This window comes from Balaenoptera physalus, assembly GCF_965194825.1.
Source record: "Balaenoptera physalus genome assembly, chromosome: 3".
Lineage (NCBI taxonomy): Eukaryota > Metazoa > Chordata > Mammalia > Artiodactyla > Balaenopteridae > Balaenoptera > Balaenoptera physalus.
The window spans coordinates 61,971,833-61,991,989 of NC_138890.1; the positions used below are offsets into that span (position 1 = coordinate 61,971,833).

Sequence of the window (20,157 nt, forward strand, 5' to 3'; positions counted from 1 at the left end):
GCTCTGGAATTAAGGAAAACCTTTTAAATTTCATTCTTTAGCAATGTTCCAGGCTTTCCTTTCCTAGACCATTCCATAGTATGAGTTGCCTAAAAGTGTGCCCCAGACTCAACACTCAATGGTATCAAGGCTCAGAAAACCAAAATAATTGCCATTCTCTAAGGCCAAGGGATAGGTCTGAGTTGGGCTCAAAAGGTTCCTTATCTACAGCCTCAATGGAGTTTTGACTTTTCCCATTTTCCAAAGTTTTTTTCTCCACTCCACTTCATGTCTCACAGAGACAAGTTTAGGATTTAGGATGGTTGGAAGTAGAGATCCGTGCTATATGAAGATAGGAATAAAAGAAAAGTACCAAGCAAGATCAGTTAGACTTCAGAAAGATATTTTAAATTGCATTCTTCAGTATTATCCCAGGCTTTCCTATCTTAGAGCTCTTTAAGGTGAGTAGGCTTTTGTCTGTGTAGTAAGGTACAGCCCTACTTGGCCTGGGTGGCAGTGGAATTAATTGAACATTGTCTTCTCTGGCATTAACCTAGTAATAGTGATAGCTCAGGACTAGAAAAGGACAAAGGGCTCTGAAGCCTAGACTGACATAGAATGGAGGCAAAAATGATATCTTCCCAGGTTCTGGAGCAGGGAGACTTTTTAAAAGTGAGTGGGAGGGAAGGAGGGCATTAGCCATAGGGCAGTGCCAGAGTGACTGGATTGATTTTTGCAAGGTTCGCAAGTGCTATTCTCCCGGAATGCTGCGTGCTTGCCTCACAGCAGAGGGCACTGCTGTATTCTCTAAGCCAGCCACTGCAGCCTGCAGCCTCCACTCCTAGCTGGAGCCTGTCTGTCCAGAGGGAGGCTCCCTCTCTGACCTTCTGCCTAAGCCCTTGAGCTCAGAGCTCAGAAGGGCCGGGGTGGGGGGGGGGGGGGGGAAAGGAGAGAAAAGCTGCTGCTACATTAGGTGGAGATAGCTGAGGGAAAGATGCTGCTTCCCTGTCCCACTCCACACACTTCCCCCCACCAAGCAGGAACTTCTAGTTGCCTGAGCAGGAAACTGCTGGAAGCACCTCCACTTCCAAGTGTGACGAGGGGTCCCTGACTCACTGCCTACCCTAGTGGATCATTTCCTGATAATTCTCCCCAAAAAGGTAGAAGCAAGTCATTACCTGGGAAGAGACTGGTGCACAAATGTTCACATTTCAGTAATCTTAAATGGAAATTCTGAGCTGCAACACATAAAACTAGGGCTTAATCAGCTATCTACTTTGTGGAAAATTATATTTGCCTAAAAGGCAACATTTTCCCATATAGTTTCTTGTAATATCTTTCCACTGTATAGGTACCGTATCACTTAATTCATGTTATTTTCAGGAACAATAATAATAGTAGCTAACAACTTTTCAGTTGTTTACTGCATGCAAGACTTCATGAACTCATTTTATATATATAAACTCATTTTCACAAGAATCCTGAGGCAAGTATTCACTATTATGCATGTTTTACCAATAAAGAAATTGAGGAACAGAGGGATTGAGTAACTTGTTTTTTTTTTTTAATTTATTTTATTTATTTATTTATTTTTGGCTGCATTGGGTTTTTGTTGCTGCACGCGGGCTTTCTCTAGTTGCAGCGAGGGGGGGGCTACTCTTCGTTGCGGTGTGCAGGCTTCTCATTGCGGTGGCTTCTCTTGTTATGGAGCATGGGCTCTGGGCACGCAGGCTTCAGTAGTTGTGGCATGCGGGCTCTAGAGCACAGGCTCAGTAGTTGTGGTGCACGGGCTTAGTTGCTCCGCGGCATGTGGGATCTTCCCGGACCTGGGCTCGAACCTGTGTCCCCTGCATTGGCAGGCGGATTCTTAACCACTGAGCCACCAGGGAAGCCCAAGTAACTTGTTTAAAATCCCACAGTTCATGAATGGCAGAATTGGGATTTGAACCCAGGCTGAGATGGCTCCAGAGTCTGTACTGTTAATAGATTTTGCTGTTACCAAATCCTCATCAATGAACAATGTGTCTTTCTAAGTTGGCACTGTATTAGGTGTTACATGTGTAAGAGCCTCAATTGTCGGTTCTTGAGAAGTCAGGGCCATAGGGTTGCTGGGGTTTGAGAAATGAGGCTAAGGGCAGACACTAAGACCCCAGCCCAGGAACCTCCACACGAGGCTATATAGGGGGTTAGCTCTGCTCTGGTGTCCTTGCGCTGACTGGTATTCGTTCATCATGAAGTCAAGTAATAAAGAATGGAAACCTTTTGGTCTGAATACTGCTTCCTGTTTGATTCTCAGCCCCAGGACCTGGCTGACCTCTGCTACAGAGAGGGGAGCGTTTCCCTTTCCTTACCAGGCATATAAAGTGGGAGGCGTGGACGATTTTCTTTCCCCACTCAGTTCAGGCAAATGTTAGGGAAACACCAGTTTCTCTCTAGGGATGTCAATTCTAAGTACCACAGGCATTCAAATATGGCACAGTTCCTGCCCTCAAGGAACTGAAAAGGTAGAAAATGATTCTTTTTGTTCCCATCCCTACAAGCACTCTGGCCCACTAGTATATTCAGCAAAAGGAAGAAGAACTAGCCTTAGCTCCAAAGCAGTAGGTCCGGTGGTAGGGGGTGGCTGAGTTCATAGAGCAATTAACTCCTCCCTGCCTCCTGGGGTGATAGCATTCCGTGTTCACTATGTGCCAGGCACTAAGCTAAACACTTTACTCAGTGTATACTTGTTTAATCCTCACAATGGTTATATGAAGTAAATGCTGCTATTCATTTTACAGATGAAGAAACTGAAGCACAGAAAAATTAAGTGACATGCCCGAGATTACCCAGCATGTGTTGGAAATGGCATTTGAAACCAGGTAGTCTGTAAAGCTTGTTCTCTTAACTGTTTTTCACTAAACTGCTAACACCCTGGATTAGCTAAGGATAGCAACAGGAATTAAAGCTCAACAGTGAGAGAGGGCTTGATAGAAGGCAGAAAACCAAGATTACAAATGAAAGTGGAGTTAGATACAGAGTCTTTGGACCTTTGAGCCCCAATCAGTGGTTTGCAAGGCCCTCCCAGGGCAGTTTGTGTCTTAATCATTTCTGCACCTGGCACAAAGCTGAACCCATAATCAATCTCAAAAGACATTATTGAATTGAATGATGGCTGAGTAACATCTTTGTGGAAAGGATTGGCTCATTTGTCATTATCCACAAGGTTCCCAATGACAATGCTGCTTATCTAGCAGGTGTTGGCAAGTCACAGACGACATGGTTGGTGGGGAGACAGTGTGCTGGAGGATCTGTCAATATTAGTCTTGGAGTCATATGTATTTGCAGAGGCTTCCGCAACCCTCCACTAGCCTTGGTTACCTATCCTCATTAAAGGCCCAGTGATGTCAAGCTCTCCACCGCAGTGCCCAGACCAGAGTATGCTCCAAGTATCTCATTTACTCTCAAAAAGAAGCTGGCCTTTTACAGGTGGAATTGGGTATTGCTTTCAGCCCATTGGCTTGACCTTGTTCCTGCCTTCCTGGTCCATTTTGTGGGGAGAGCACTGAGTAGACCCACTGAGTAGGTACCCTGAGCAAATGCCTTTTCCAAAGTTACCCTCCTACACCAAACTTGATTTGCCTTGGTTGCTGAAGGAGAGAGCGAGCAGAAGTGACACCCCTTGAACACCCCACATCTTTGTTGATTCATAGCACCCTTTCCTAGCATCCCAACCACCTGAAATTGTTACCTTTTGCCTTGTAAATCCCATTTTGAAACTATTGCCAGAGTGAAGTGGAAAGTGGGGGCTGTCAACTCCCCAGCCACAGGTTTTCTAATCTTACTGGAGGGAAGGACTTGGGAAAGGTACACAGAGGTAGGGTGGAACTAGGGGGAAACAGGCCCTGTACAAAAGCTGAGGAGCCAGATGTTCACTTTCACAGCTCTCCTGTAAGACTGGCAGGGCAGATATAGATTAAAATGAAGCATAAACTCCATTTAAAGTGCATTACAGCTCAGGAATCAGCTCCCCCTGGGCAGGAGAAGGGAGAAAAGGGCACAAGAGGCCACATCAGTCTCCTTCCTTATCTAGGACCACATGTCTCTCTCCTAGCTTTGTGAAGGGTGATTTACACTCTGGCTGGAATGACTCTCTTTCTGGGCTGATTACATCGGCAAATGCCCCCCAGAGGCCACAGCAGGATGGCCATATTCAGAAGCAGCAGCCAATAAATCTCAGAGGTCTATATTGCACTTCTCAGTACCCTCCCTCCTGGCTCTCTGCCAGGTGGGCTGTGGAAGTAGGAGAGGGCTTGGCTGGAGGGTTAGGGGAGGAAACCCTCCAATTCCTTTCATTACCATCTTCTCTAAGTACTATTTAGTTCTCATTCTTCCAAGTCATTCTGCCTCTGTCTTTATCCTGGGAGCAGGTGGGAATCAGCTCAATAAATTAGTCTAATAAATACCCTTATCTTTATGAGTAGAAGTCCTGGGTTCTCCTAAGTATTTAATCTTGGTAGAGTAGCTTGGTCTCTTAACCATCATCTGAAAATGATGAGGCTCCTAAATGGTCTCTCTAGCCACCTTTCTCAGTGATCTTTTGTCCAGGGAAATCTCTACAATTTAGTCTGAGGGAAGTTTGATCCTTCCATCCTCCCTCATGACACTGAAAGGGCTGAATTTTGGAGGAGTCTAGTCTGGCAAAGGTCCTGGGATCTGGCCTCAGGTTTGTTCCCAGCAAAGCCATTTCACCTGTCTGGGACCCATCTTTGCAGAATCTTGGGGTTAATAACAACAACCGAATCTCACCCTTGAAGATATTTACGAGGCAAAATGAAATCATAGATGCGCAAATTCTAAAAGAAAAAATATACTTGAAACGCAAGTGCCCTTGTGCGTTTGTTCAAGTTTTGTTATTTCATTTGGGTTGGTTGTTCCTTGGTGGTAGAGGGGATTCCGGAAAGTGAGACAGGATTTTTTTTTTTTTTTTAAATAAATATCTGGACCCCAGAGATGGCGAGTTTCCATTGACAGCTTCCACACTGTCTTGGGTAGAAGCCCTCCTCTAAACGAAGTTGGCGGCCGACAGCATGTGGGCCGGCTGGGGTGGAGCACTCTTCAGAGCCAAAGACCGGCCGCTCCGGGGCGCGTGCCCTCGCTCGCCCTCACCCCCGCCTTGCCGGTCCAGTAGGAGAGTCGGCGTGGTGCGTCCGTCCACTTCGAAGTTGGAGGGCGGCGCCCGGGACCCTGGGTGGGAGCGTGTTGGCGCCGCGCGCGCGAGGCGGGGCGGGGCGGGAGGCGGTGGTGGGAGGCGCCGGCGGAGGAGCCCCGCTCGCAGAGCTCCAGCGCGAGGGGAGAGGGCACGCTGCGTCTGGTGCAGGCAGAGCGCCCTGGGACGCCGACAGTCGGCGTGCGCACCCCGCCAATGGCACGCCCCCCGAGCCCACGACCGCTGCTGCCTGCGCTCCTGCTGCTGCTGCTGCCGCTGCTGCTCCGAGCGGGTGAGTGTCGTCTGTGCTTCCGCGGAGCCCACTCCGGCTGGGGCGGGAGGGGGCGGGGGCGGGGGCTGGGGTGGTGGTGAGTGGTGGTGGTGACCGTGTAGGTGGGGTCCCGGCACCAGTGCCCAGGGAGGTCTCAGGCCCCGCACTGCTCCCTGGTAAGGGGTGTCCGTCTGTCCGAGCCGGGGGAACTGGAGGAGGAAGCCCAGGGTGTCAGGAAGGGGCTGGGTTCCACGCCTAGTCCAGTGACTGAACTTGTAGATTGAGTGCCAGCCATGACCAGGGCACCCAAGCATCTCTTCGCTCCTGGTTCCCCCTCTTCCCCCTTTTGAGGTGCGTCTATACAGTCACAGAACAGCCAGCAGCCAGGCCACTACCACTACAGCATCTCTAGGAGGCGGGGAGAGTCAGAAGCAGGACTGCCTTTTGCTCCACGTGGGCTTCACCTCTTCCACCCCATATAAGGACTGCGGAAGTGGATACTAGGTACAGGTGAAGCTGCAGAAGTTTTTGTTAGGACTGACTTGTCATTGGGAACTCCCTGGCCGTCCAGTGGTTAGCACTCTGCACTTTCACGGAAAAAACAAACAAACAAACACAACTGACGTCACAAATTAAGGTTGAAAACTGCTTCCCAGAACTTGCCAACATCATTATTCGGTTGTGTGAATATTGGTGAGAATATTGCTCACCATCAACAAACCCCCTCTTCAGGATATACTTTATTATTATTTTAACTGGAGCAGAAAACTCACTAGTGGGCAAGATGGCCTTTCCGTGCAAGCTGCCCAGCACAGTGCCTTGCCGTGTTATAAATCCACAATAGGTGTTTTGTGGAATACATAGTTCAAGGCCGGGTTTTAGAACTATGCGATTCCCCCAAGGAGCATGCATGTGGCCTTTGGGAGTGGGATGGGTGCATGGAATCTCATTGTGGGGCTCCTGTCCAGAGCCTGCCTGGAGGGAATCGTGAGTCAGAGACCACATATCTACACATGACCTCAGTCCACAAAGTAGGACTGCAGAAGTGCAATCTTGGCTGAGAGACAGATATGGAAGGAAGGAAGGAAAGTATTGGTCTGTCCAGACTGACTTCATTAGTAAGTCAGAGCAGCAAGACATCACCGATCTGATTGGACTGCCCAGGAAATTTCACTAACCCTAACAGTATGGCTGTATGTCAGGATCAGGGGTAAACTTTAAATACCTTCCTCATGACCAATTTAGTGGAACAAGTTACCACCTGTTAATGATGAAACTTAACATGACCCCCACCTTCTTTTGTTGAGCTGCAATGCCCTTAAATCTACTACTACTCAGACTTGGTGAACTATCAGCTTAGAAATGAGAGAGGTTTACTTTTGAAAATTGTTACGACTCAATGTTTAGTCCAGTTAAAGCAATGAGACTTGGACCTGCTACGCTTCTTTCAGCAAGCACTTTCTGGGTACCTACCAGAAGTAACATCTTAAACATTCAGCATTTCTCAAACTGTTTAAATCCATGTCCCTTTTTGATAAAGATAAAACTCTGTCTTCCTTAAATAAATTTTGAAATTTCAGAATTTTTTTAATGATACAAATGAACTTACAGAACAGAAACAGACTCATAGACTTAGAGAACGAACTTATGGTTAGCAGGTGGGAAGGGTTGGAGGGAGGAATAGTTAGGGAGTTTGGGATTGACATGTGCACACTGCTGTATTTAAAATGGATAACCAACAAGGACCTACTGTATAGCACAGGGAACTCTGCTCAATATTATTTAACAGCCTAAATAGGAAAAGAATTTGAAAAAGAATAGATACATGTATATGTATAACTGAATCACTTTGCTGTGCACCTGAAACTAACACATTGTTAATCAACTATACTCCAATATAAAATAAAAAATTTAATAAAAAAACTAGTTGCATTAAAAAAAGTTTTTTTGTTCATCTTCCACATATGAAATTGTCAAATATGCTTTTTTTTAATGTGATTTTTTTTAACATCTTCATTGGAGTATAATTGCTTTACAATGGTGTGTTAGTTTCTGTTTTATAACAAAGTGCATCAGTTATACATATACAGATGTCCCCATATCTCTTTCCTCTTGTGTCTCCCTCCCTCCCACCCTCCCTATCCCACCCCTCTACGTGGCCACAAAGCACCGAGCTAATCTCCCTGTGCTATGCGGCTGCTTCCCACTAGCTATCTATTTTACGTTTGGTAGTGTATATATGTCCATGCCACTCTCAATTTGTCCCAGCTTACCCATCTCCCTCCCCGTATCCTCAAGTCCATTCTCTAGTAGGTCTGTAAATATGCTTTTTTGAACCACACATTCCCTTTGGAAATTCTGATACACCCCCAAAAGGGGCCCATCCTCTCTCTTCCCCATCCCGTGCATTGAGAAACTCTGGTTTAATCCAACCCCCTTTTTAAAAATCAAAATTAATACCAAAAATCCATTATGAACAAAATACCAAATTTTTAAATTAAAAGAGTAATAATGACATGCTGAGGCATATTGGAACCTGATGCAAAAGGAAAAATCAGTACTACTGATCCTGTCTTTTTTTACACGTTGGATATGGCACCAATTCTCAAACTTTAGGTTACATCATTCTCTCCAGTAAACTTACTAAAATTCAGATTCCCAGGCTTTATCACCAGAGGTTCTGATTTGGTAGTTCGTGCTAGGGCTCAGAAATCTGCATTTTAATAAGTAATCTAATTGATTATTATGTGATTGGAAGAGAAGGTTGGACTACCTAAACTCAGAGGCCCCTCCTAATTTTGGGACTCTTTGATTATAAGTAAAGAGAAGGGGCCCAGAGAAGTTATCAGGGTGGCTCACAAAATGTCTCTGTTATGTGGTCATTTTTTAAATATTAGTAGGAGCTTACAAAGAACAAGCCCTGTTCTAGGCACTGGCAACAGAGTAGTGACAAGATAGACATGGAAGTCTAGCCGGGGAGATAATAAAAAATGAAGTAAAAAAATATCAAGTGGTGATAAGTGCTATGCAGAGAATTGGAACAACAGTGTGTTAGAGTAGCTGGGGGGCTATTTTACATTGGTTGGTTGGGGATGGCCTTTGTGAGATGACACTGAATGACCGGAAGGGCCCAGCCATGTGAAGATCAGGTGGAAGAGCATTCAAAACAGAAAGAAGGCCAGTGCAGATGGAGGGAAGTGGGAGAGGAAGAGAGAGCTAGGAGGTAAGATTAGAGAGGTAGGCAGGGACCAGGTCTTTACAAGGCTTTGTAAACCAAGGCACATAAACTAGATCTTAACCTAAGTTCAATGGAAGCTGTTGGAGGGATTTAAGCAGAGAAATGAGATCATCTGATTTGCAGTTTTTGAGATGATCCCATATAATGCTAGTCAGTATTAGAATTATGTTATATTCACACAATGGATTGCTATACAGCAGTGAAAATAAGCTATTTACAACTATACTTATCAGTGTGGGTGAATTTCAGAAACGTAATATTGAGCAAAAGAAGCCAAAACACCAAAAGCACACGTTGTATGATTGAAAAACAGGCAAAACAAATTGCTAATGTTAGAAATCAGGATATTGTATTATATTTGCTTCGTTGGGAAAATGGTGACTGGCAGATGGCTTCTGGGGTGCTGGTAATGTTCTGGTTCTTTACCTGGGGATCTGGTTACACAGGTGTATATAATTTGAAATTAAACTATATACTTTTGATTTATGTATTTTTCTATATGTTATACTTTAATTAATTTATTACCAAACATGATATACAAATGGCTAACAAACACATGAAAATATGCTCAATATCATTAGTTATTAGAGAAATGCAAGTGAAAACCACAGTGAGATACTACCTCACACCCACAAGGATGGCTATAAAAACAGAGCAAAAAACAGAAAACACGAGTTGACAAGTATGTAGAGCGATTGGAACCACCCTCATGCATTGCTAGTAGGAATGTAAAATGGGGCAGCCACTGTGGAAAACAATTTGGTGGTTCATCAAAAAGTTAAACATAGAATTACGTATGACCCAGTAATTCCACTCCTGCGTATACACCCAAGAGAAATGAATACAGGTATTCAAGCAAATACTTGTACATGATTCTTCACTTAACACTGTTCACAATAACCAAAAGGTGGAAACAACCCAAATGTACATCAACTAATGTTTAGGTAAACAAAATATGGTATATCCATACAATTAAATATTATTCATAAGAAAGAATGAAATATTGATATATGCCACAATGTGGATGAGCCTTGAAAACAGCATGTTAGGTGAAAGAAGCTACATACAAAAGAGTATATATTTTATGGTTCTATTTACATGAAATACTAGAATAGGTAAATGTGTAGAGACAGAAAGCAGACTAGTGGTTGCCAGATACTAGGGGAAAGGGAGAATGGAAAGTGACTGTTTAATGGGTATGGGCTTCCTATTAGGGTGATGAAAATGAATCGGAATTAGAAGTGATGCTTGTATAGCATGGTGAATGTACTAAATGCCATTTAACTGTACCCTTTAAGATAATTAATTTTATGTTGCATGAATTTTTTTCTTTCTCTTTTTAAAGTAAAGTTTGTACCTTTTGACTACCTTCATCCAGTTCTCCCTCCCCACCCTCTGCCTCTGGTAACTGCAAATCTGATTTATTTTCCTATGAGTTTGTTTTTGAAGTATAATTGACCTACAGTACTATGTTCCTGGTGTACAACATAGTGATTTGCTATTTCTATACATTTCAGAATGATCGCCAGGCATGAATTTTACCCCAATAAAAATGTTTTCCAACCTAAAAAAGTTCTTAAAAAAGATGAATGCAACAACAAAAAGAAAGGTAATTATGTGAAGTGAAGGATGTATTAATTTTAACACATCTTATTGTTAACACATCTAATCTTATTGTGGTAACATTTTACAATATATACATAAATCATCATGTTGTATACCTAAAGCTTAAACAATGTCGTATGTCAATTATATCTCCATAAAGCTGGAAGGCAAAAAAAGATGGCTGAATGGTATGGTAGAATGAATTTGGAAGGTGGAATCACTGAGACCAATAAGGACTCTCAACTAGTTCAGACAAGAGTTGATGGTGGCTTGAGCTAAGGAGGTGGTGATAGATGTGGAGAGAAGTGGACAAATTCTAGATATGTAGTGGAGTTGACAGGACTTAATGGATTGAACATAGAATGTGAAGGAAAGAGAAGAATTCAGAATGACTCCTAGATGTTCTGCCTTGAAAAACTGGGGGATGATGGTGTACTATTACCACTTGATAGGGACCCTAAGTCCTAGGGTGCAGGGCCTTTCTCCAGAGCTGAACTATAACCAACCTTGATATTCCTGAGTGAGTGACAGAATCTATAAAAGCCCCCCACCCCAACCCCAACCAGTTCCCACTGTAAGGTATTTTTAAGTGACTTTTTTTTTTTTTTTTTTTGCCGCGCTGCGCGGCTTGTAGGATCTTCATTCCCTGACCACGGATCAAACCTGGGCCCCGGCAGTGCAAGTGCCGAGCCCTAACCACTGGACCGCCAGAGAATTCCCCTTAAGTGACTTTTAATGGAAGACTCAGAGTTGTTGCTAACTGTCATTTAGCACTCCCATGCACATTCTCAACTCTCTGGTTATGATGCTAGCCCTGTGCATGGCATAGCTCTGCTCAGGGCCCTCTTCCCAGTGCCTGGCTGGGCCATCAGGCTCAGCTTCAAATAATGTCCCCCTCCCCCTCCCAGGAGGCTGAGCAGCTTGTCTTCATCAAACCCCCACCTCTTCTTGAGCCTGATCTCTTCTGTCCAGATTGTGACAGCTGCAGACCCTGTACTCCTACTGGACTTCTTTCTCCACGCTAAAGGCCTTTGTGCCACCCCAAGACTTTCCTGCTAAAGGTTTCATCCAGAATCCCCCCACCCTACCTTATGACTAGGTTCTCCCAGACAGCTACTCTGACCTTATGTGAGCCTCATTTGGTCTCTCTCCCTCCATAGGGGACCACCTCCCCACAGAAGGCCGGCTCATGAACAGCTGTATCCAGGCCAGGAGGAAGTGCCAGGCCGATCCCACTTGCAATGCTACCTACCACTACTTGAATTCCTGTGCCTCTAGTATAAGCACCTCATCACCTGCAGAGGAGCCTTCGGTCCCTGAGGACTGCATGGAGGCAGCACAGCAGCTCAGGAATAGCTCTCTGATGAGCTGCACATGCCATCGGCGCATGAAGAACCAAGCTACCTGCCTGGACATCTACTGGACCGTTCACCCTGCCCGTAGCCTTGGTGAGGCCCCTATCCTAGAGTGGGCTAAGCTAGGGAAGATGGCTCTTGGGAGTTGTTTTTTAGTCCTGCTGGATATGGGCCACATGGTAGATTCTGACAGGGATGATAATGAAGCTCTGCATTTGACATCAGTAAAAAATGGAACGAGGAATTGGCTTTTGGGCCCCACAGTACTGCCCTCCCTTCTCACTACTTCCCCCTTTTTTTTTAATCTGGAAACATGTAGCTGCCTCTTGGAAGGTCTCTGAACCAGGCTAAGGCCCAACATGGGGAGCTCCTGGAACAGACGGATATGGAGAGGAAATGGAGGGAAATGGTCTTAACTCATAAACAGGCTGCAAATACAACATAATCCATAGGTTCAGAGAGACTGGGAGGCAGTGTCCTGGTCTAGCCTTTAACAGAGAGGATATTCATTAACCAGACGAGATGGTAAAAGACGGAAGGCACTGGAAGAGCCAAAGAGAGGAGCTTCCTCTGACTCTCGAGATCCCTTTCTGTATCAGTCAGCTTTTACTAGACTATGCTGCAGTAACACAACAGGGTCTTGTAAAACAAAGGTTAAGTTCTTGCTCATGTTCTGTCTTGGCTGTGTTATGTGTCCTCTTCATTCTGGGATCCAGTACAGCCTCTACCTGGGATGTTCCCTTCTCATGGCAGAGGGAAATGAGCAATGGCAGAACCATTTGATGCCTTTAAAAGCTTCTGCTCAGATGTTACATAAAATACTTCTGCTCACATTCCATTGACAAAGCAAATCATGTGGTCAAACCTGACATCAGTGGGAAGGGGAAGTATACTCCTCCCACAGGGGACACTGAAAATCACATGGCAATAAATGAGGATGTATAGTCTTACAGGGAGGACAAAAATAATTGTAAACAATAATGCAATCTACCACAGTCCACCAGTTGGTCATTCATTTCCCTCCCTTTCACAAGCAAAATATACCTACTCACTTTCTAAGGAAGGTGCCTAAGAATTCCATCTAAGCAGGACATCAGGCTCCAAGTCTAGGATCTTGTGATAATTTCTATATCAGGTCTGGATGTGGTTTCTCTTAATCTAGAAACCTATGCACTAAAAAGTCATCTGCTGGGCTTCCCTGGTGGCACAATGGTTAAGAATCCACCTGCCAATGCAGGGGACAGGGGTTCGAGCCCTGGTCCGGGAAGATCCCACATGCCGCAGAGCAACTAAGCCCCTGCACCACAACTACTGAGCCTACACTCTAGAGCCCGCGTGCCACAACTACTGAAGCCCGCACGCCTAGAGTCCATGCTCTGCAACAAGAGAAGCCACGACAGTGAGAAGCCCGTGCACCTCAATGAAGGGTAGCCCCGCTCGCTGCAACTAGAGAAAGCCTGCGCACAGCAATGAAGACCCAACACAGCCAAAAATACAGATAAATAGATAAATTAAAAAAAAAAAGTCATCTGCTTCCCATCTATACTCAATATATAGTAATGGAATGGGGACAGGAGAAGCACAACAAACTCTCTCAGAAAGAGGAGTAATGGGAAGCACACAGCAGACGTTGATTCACAGCAGTTCTGAAGTCCTGCCACACAATTGTTGCAAGGGCCGTCTTCTCTGGGAGTAGGGATTGCTCTTTAATAAGGCCCTGCTTTTGCTCATTGGGGAGCAAAAAGCCCAGGAGTTTCCCAGCCCCCTGGGATGTCCTTCATTTTTCATTATTTTCTTGGGCTACATCTGGAAAGGGCATTGGAGACTATGACCTCCTTAGGGACTGAGTAGCATTCTCCACTTGCTTCCTACCTGAGGAATGTTGGAGCATCTTAAGTCTCAAATAGAGTCTCTTTTAATCCAGGCTGGTGGCTCTTAGCAGTACAACTCTCTCAAAACATAATTGCGTTTTATGTCTGATTTCTGTCACCTCATGTGCCAGTAGCCTTTCCTATAATCCCTTTCAAGACATACATCTCTTTTGAGACCTAATTAGAGGTACCTTGCCCTTATCAAGCTTCTGTGGGAGAGCCACTATCTTAGTCTTTTTTCCCTGAGAACATTTGTCCAACAGGCAGGATTTATTGGATACTGTCTTAACAGAGAGATCTCCACAAAGGGCATGATAGCCACAAACTTGAATTGATCTTTGCCCCAAGGCTGAGTTGTAATCGACCTTATTACTCAATGAATTTTTCAATTTTACCTTTTACCATTTGAATATGAGAAGGAGTTGCATTTCTTAATTTTGCAGGTCCTAGAATTTCTGTATTCTTTCTTTTCTGTTTCCTCTCTGTGTGTAAACTGGTCAGTTCTCTGAGCTTATATCTTTCTCGTAGTACCATGCCAAGTGTGGCTATCAGCAATCAAGACATATTAGTAATCTTCAGCTTCTCAGCTTCTTCCCCTTAAAGCACAAGCTCACTCAGTACATCATCTTCCTTCCAAGTTATTGCAGGCAACGATTTTACCAAATGCTTTGCCACTGCATAATGAGGGCTGCCATCTTCCCAGCCCCCAGTAACAGCTTATTCACCACCCACTACCTAGTCCCAAAGCCAATACCATTTATTTTAGATCTTTTTTTGTTACTTCAGCACTCCATTTCTAGATACCAATTACATATTTTAACATCTTTATTGGAGTATAATTGCTTTACAATGTTATGTTAGTTTCTGCTGTATAACAAAGTGAATCAGCTATATGTATACATATATCCCCATATCCCCTCCCTCTTGTGTCTCCCTCCCACCCTCCCTGTCCCAACCCTCTAGGTGGTCACAAAGCACTGAGCTGATCTCCCTGTGCTATGCAGCTGCTTCCCACTAGCTAGCTATTTTACATTTGGTAGTGTATATATGTCAATGCTACTCTCTCACTGCATCACAGATTACCCTTCCTCCTCCCTGTGTCCTCAAGTCCACTCTCTATGTCTGCGTCTTTATTCCTGTCCTGCCCCTAGGTGCATCAGAACCATTTTATATTTTTAGATTCCATTATATGACCAATTATGTTTTTAATAAGAATTTGCTACATTATGCAACCAACCCCAAATCTCTGGCTTTCACCAACAAAAATATATCTTTTGTTCATGTTACACATCTGCTGTGGGCTTCTATGAGTTGGCTTTGGAGGACAATTTTGTTATTTATTTATTTATTTATTTATTTATTTATTTATTTTTGGCTGTGTTGGGTCTTTGTTGCGGTGCGCGGGCTTCTCATTGCGCTGGCTTCTCTTGTTGCGCAGCACGGGCTCTAGGCATGCGGGCTTCAGTAGTTGTGGCTCGCGGGCTCTAGAGCGCGGGCTCTAGAACGCAGGCTCAGTAGTTGTGGCGCACGGGCTTAGTTGCTCCACGGCATGTGGGATCTTCCTGGACCAGGGATTGAACCCGTGTCCCCTGCATTGGCAGGCGGATTCTTTTTTTTTTTTTTTTTTTTAATATTTATTTATTTATTTATGGCTGTGTTGGGTCTTCGTTTCTGTGCGAGGGCTTTCTCTAGTTGTGGCAAGTGGGGACCACTCTTCATCGCAGTGCGCGGGCCTCTCACTATCACGGCCTCTCTTGTTGCGGAGCACAGGCTCCAGACGCGTAGGCTCAGTAATTGTGGCTCACGGGCCCAGCCGCTCCGCGGCATGTGGGATCTTCCCAGACCAGGGCTCGAACCCGTGTCCCCTGCATTGGCAGGCGGACTCTCAACCACTGCGCCACCAGGGAAGCCCAGCAGGCGGATTCTTAACCACTGCGCCACCAGGGAAGTCCCATGAGTTGGTTTTGTCTTTGCTCCACCTGTCTTCTTCATTTGAGGATCCAGGATGGTAGGTGGAAAAGAGCCAAGCAGGATCACATGATAGTTCTTGAAACTTAGAGGTGATTTTGCCTCTTTAGCTCACAATCCACAGGCCAAAGCAAGTCACATGGCCAAGCCTTACAGTGGCGTGGGAAAGTACCGTCCTCTCATGGTGACCTAAAAGTCACAAGGCAACAGGTGAGGTTGTATAATCCTCCCACAGCAAGCAATTGGAAACAAACTCTCCTTGTTCCCTGATTTCCACTCCTCATCCTAATCACTTCTCTTTTAGAACTTCCACTGAGACTTCTCCCTGAATCCTCTTGTCTCCCCCTCTTTTCCCTTGGGAGCTCCCAGTTCTTTACAAGCATCCAAACCATCCTTTCCTGTTTGCTTGATATCATCTATATCCCTTCCCTCCTAAAGACATATTCACAAAGGCCTATTGGGTGACATCCCTGCAAGCTCACCTCTGTCTTCAACATTTATTGAGCACCTACCATGCGTATGAGCTATGCAGTGATCTTGTTTCTTTAATTGAAGTATAGTTGGTTAACAATGTTGTGTATGCAGTGATTTTATAAGACCTAGTGATTTTATAAGGTCTTAAGGAGCCCACAGCCCGATGGGGTGTTTGAAAGAGATGTGTTTCCTTTCAGATCATTTCTCTCCCTTCTCTGCTTTTCTCAGTCAGGTTCAGTTCCAGACCTAGTCTCATTTGCATCACTTCAGCATGCAATGCATCTCCATAGCCAAGTGGTCAGGCCTGGAACAGAGTCCACCACTGCCCCTTCTCCAATAGCAAGAGAAAACAAGACAGAGTCCCCTTGCCTGCTTATGTGCCTACAGGCAATATTTGTAGTAGTTAGGAGCAGAGACTGTGAAGTCAGGTAATCCAGGTTTCAAATCCCGGCTCCATTTACTAGCTTATGTGAACTTGAGCAAGTGCATTAACCTCTCTTATCCTGTTTCCCTTTACCTACCCAAAGACTTCTATGAAGACTAAGTGAAATTGTATGTATATATATATATATATATTTTTTCCACTTGCACCATAGTGCCCGGTACACAGTGTGCTCAACAAACAGGAGCTTTATTATTCTTATCATTAAACCCAGTTTGTTTGTCAAGCCTAGCCTATACCTTTATGGCCCTGTTCTTTTTCTCTCCTCTGCCCAGCGTGCAGCTATTTAGGTAGAGACTGTGCCTTTTCTTTTTCTCCAGCAGCCTCAATCCCTCCTGCTCCCACCCCCAGCCCCATCCTCAGGATTCTGGTGCTCCCCATCTTGTCTCTAGGTGACTATGAGCTGGATGTCTCTCCCTATGAAGACACAGTGACCAGAAAACCCTGGAAAATGAATCTCAGCAAACTGAACATGCTCAAACCAGGTGTGGAAGGCAAGCTGGGGCTGGGATATGGGAGGGCCTGGACCCTGAGGGAAGGGTGGCTGGTGGGGAACACAAGCTGGGAGAATGAAGGGGGAGAGTTCTAGCCTGCCAGGTAGCTAAAGAAGCACTCTCAGGGTGAGAGTCTGAGCTATGCCGCATGATCTAGTCTCACAAGTCAACACAGAGCAATAGTTATTAGGGAGGTATTCCAAGAGAGCCCATTAGAGCTCCCTGGTTGCAAAAGGTGGATCTCTACAAAGGGTTTGGTGGGAGTGGCAGCAGTCCCAGAAAAAAAAGTGCTGAAATGGAGTATTTACCCTAATTCGAGGCAGCCAGGAAAGTAGCTTTTTGTCCCTGAAGACTAGGAAATTGCTTGTTCTCAACCATTCTAATGGGATGGGCGAGGTGTTGGGCAGCGAAAATGATGAGAGAGAGCGTGACTCCTCAGGGGTGACTCAGGGTGGGGAGCCATCTGTCTGGCAAGGACTATGATGCGTGTCTTTCAGGAAAGTGAGGCTGTTGTATTAATTGGAAAGGAACACACACATGCACTCTCTTTTTGAGAAAGATGTGAGCTTTATTGTACAGTCAGTACTGTATTAGAATTTTGAGAGAAAAGCATAGAGATTTATGTATTACAAACTCTAGGTTACAGCGAATCTGGGAATAACCTATTCCAGTTACTCCATTGTTCTGACTGCTGGAATATTCTGTTAATAGAAATATCACCATAATTTCCCAAGACTCAGAGTATGGGGGGTTTTATGCATGCATCAATCAATGAAAGATGGGCAGAATAGACAGTTGCAGAACCAAAATCCTAAATAGAATTTGGTTGCATCTGCTGTGGACAATCCAGAAAGTACTTTTCTGCACCAGGAGGATTGCAGGATCCTAGTTACCCCACCAGGGATGGAACGCTTCAGAAGTGAAAGTGGGGAGCCCTAACCACTGAACTGCCAGGGAATTCCCTAGAAAGTACTTTAGAATGTTGTAGGGCCTCTTGGTTACAGTTTCCACCATGGGATCTCACTCATTGCATAGGATTGAGGAAAGGGTTTGGTAGATGTATATGGCTTTTTTTTTTTTTTAAACCTAGGCAAGCAGAGGAGCAGGATGGGAGAGGCTCACGAATACCAGATACTGTATGTGGGTAGAGGGAAAGGCCTTATTCGGGGCAGTCCTCCCTGATAGGAGTGCCTTCCCACTACCGTCCTTGTGAAATCAGAGGGTTGCCGGGATTCCTGGGGAGGCTGGGCTGCAGGTCTGCAGAGAGGACTGCTGACTTGGTGCCCCTCTCCCCCCAGACTCGGACCTCTGCCTCAAGTTCGCCATGCTGTGCACTCTTAATGACAAGTGTGACCGGCTGCGCAAGGCATACGGGGAGGCGTGCTCCGGGTCCCGCTGCCAGCGCCACACTTGCCAAAGGCAGCTGCGCTCCTTCTTCGAGAAGGCGTCGGAGCCCCACGCTCAGGGCCTGCTGCTGTGTCCGTGCGCGCCCACCGACCAGGGTTGCGGGCAGCGCCGGCGCAACACCATCGCCCCCAGCTGCTCACTGCCATCAGAGGCCCCCAACTGCCTGGAGCTGTGGCACATATGCGTGTCCGACCCGCTGTGCAGGTGCCGGGTGCTGGGTGCGGGCGGATGGGGTGGACACCACTCCTTCCGCGCTTCCTTCCTGGGCAGGGCTGGGTCTGAACCACCCTCCCTGCCACAAGGCACCGTGAACCGACCTTACCATGTAGTTACCCTGGATACTTTCTGAAACTCTTTTCTAAAAAAAATAAAATATAATAAAATAAAATAATATAGAAAGAGTGTAAAAACTTTAGGAAATATAAAACAGTGTTAAAATATCACTCAAAACCCATCACCTGGAGGTAATCTACCATAATTTGGGGAGCATTTCTTAACAGTCTTTTTTCTCTCCAGGTAAACAAAATCAGACACCAACCTTGTTTTGCAACCTGGTTCTACCACTTACTTCTCTGTAACCTTTGGCAAGTTACTTTACCTCTCTGAGTCCCACTTCCTCTTCTGTAAGATATTACATGGAGCTCTCAAAAATCATAATACTAACACTTACTGAGTACTTACTTACTATGGGCTAAGTACTATTTTAAGTACTTAACATCTATTAATTTATCTAAGCTTCACAAGAACCCTATAAGATAGTTGCTATTATTACTTTTTAAAAAAAAATTATTTATTTATTTTTGGCTGCATTGGGTCTTTGTTGCTGCACGTGGACTTTCTCTAGTTGCGGCGAGCAGGGGCTACTCTTTGTTGCATTGTGCGGGCTTCTCATTGTGCTGGCTTCTCTTGTTGCGGAGCATGGGCTCGAAGCACAGGCTTCAGTAGTTGTGGCACGTGGGCTTCAATAGCTGTGGCTTGCGGGCTCTAGAGCGCAGGCTCAGTAGTTGTGGCACACGGGCTTAGTTGCTCCGCGGCGTGTGGGATCTTCCCAGACCAGGGCTCGAACCCGTGTCACCTGCATTGGCAGGCAGATTCTTAACCACTGTGCCACCGGGGAAGCCCTATTACTATTTTTTTATCATCCTCAGTTTACAGATGAAGAAACCACAGCAGAGAAAGGTTAAATAACTTGCTCAAATTCACCTAGGTAGTAAGTCAGGTTTGTTAATGAGGTTTGGATTTCCTTCATAGGAAGTGTGGCCTAGAGCCTGTGCTCCTAAAGGCTCTGTTATGCTGCCTGTTATTATGCTGGGAGCTATGGGTTGGCCAAAAAGTTCGTTTGGGTTTTTATGTAAAAAACCCGAACGAACTTTTTGGCCAACCCAATATTACTATTACTGTTATATAACAAGTGCTGGGCTAGATGACTAAGATACTCTCCCTTCCTTCAAGGAGTTTGCAACTGAGTGGGGATGACAGATAAGTAAACCACCAATCTAACACAAGGCAAAATGTAAGGAAAAGTGCACAAATATACACACAAAAATATACTCATAATTCCATCCCCTGAAGATAACCAGCTTTACCTATTGTAGTATGAGTGTTAAAAATAATAATATCTAACATTTACTGAACACTCACTGTATACCAGGCACTGTGTTAAATGCTATACATGTATTCTCTTACTTCATCCTCACAAAAATCCACAAGGTAGTGTTATTTTCATATCTATTTACTGTCAAGGAAATTGAGGCTAAAGAAACTGCCTGAGATCTCATAATTAGGGATTGTGGAGCCCAAATTCAAAGTGATACGCTGTGGAGGCTGGGGTGATGGTGCATTTAATTGTGACAGGAGCAGGCTTC

The 20,157-nt window shown here is 45.1% G+C and overlaps 1 protein-coding gene across 2 annotated transcripts in view; it reads left to right on the forward strand.

Annotated features, from left to right (window-relative positions):
• Nucleotides 1-1,657: 1,657 nt before the first annotated feature.
• GFRA3 (GDNF family receptor alpha 3) overlaps nucleotides 1,658-20,157 on the forward strand; it is a 30,490-nt gene continuing 11,990 nt past the window's right edge. Inside the window, exons 1-4 of one of the 2 annotated variants that reach the window (XM_082454653.1) lie at nucleotides 1,658-5,459; nucleotides 11,442-11,729; nucleotides 16,784-16,885; nucleotides 18,184-18,496. In XM_082454653.1, the coding sequence (XP_082310779.1) occupies nucleotides 5,384-5,459; nucleotides 11,442-11,729; nucleotides 16,784-16,885; nucleotides 18,184-18,496 (779 nt within the window). In that variant the 5' untranslated portion in view covers nucleotides 1,658-5,383. The remainder of the gene's footprint in view (nucleotides 5,460-11,441; nucleotides 11,730-16,783; nucleotides 16,886-18,183; nucleotides 18,497-20,157) is intronic. The other variant, XM_082454654.1, reaches the window with a different exon arrangement.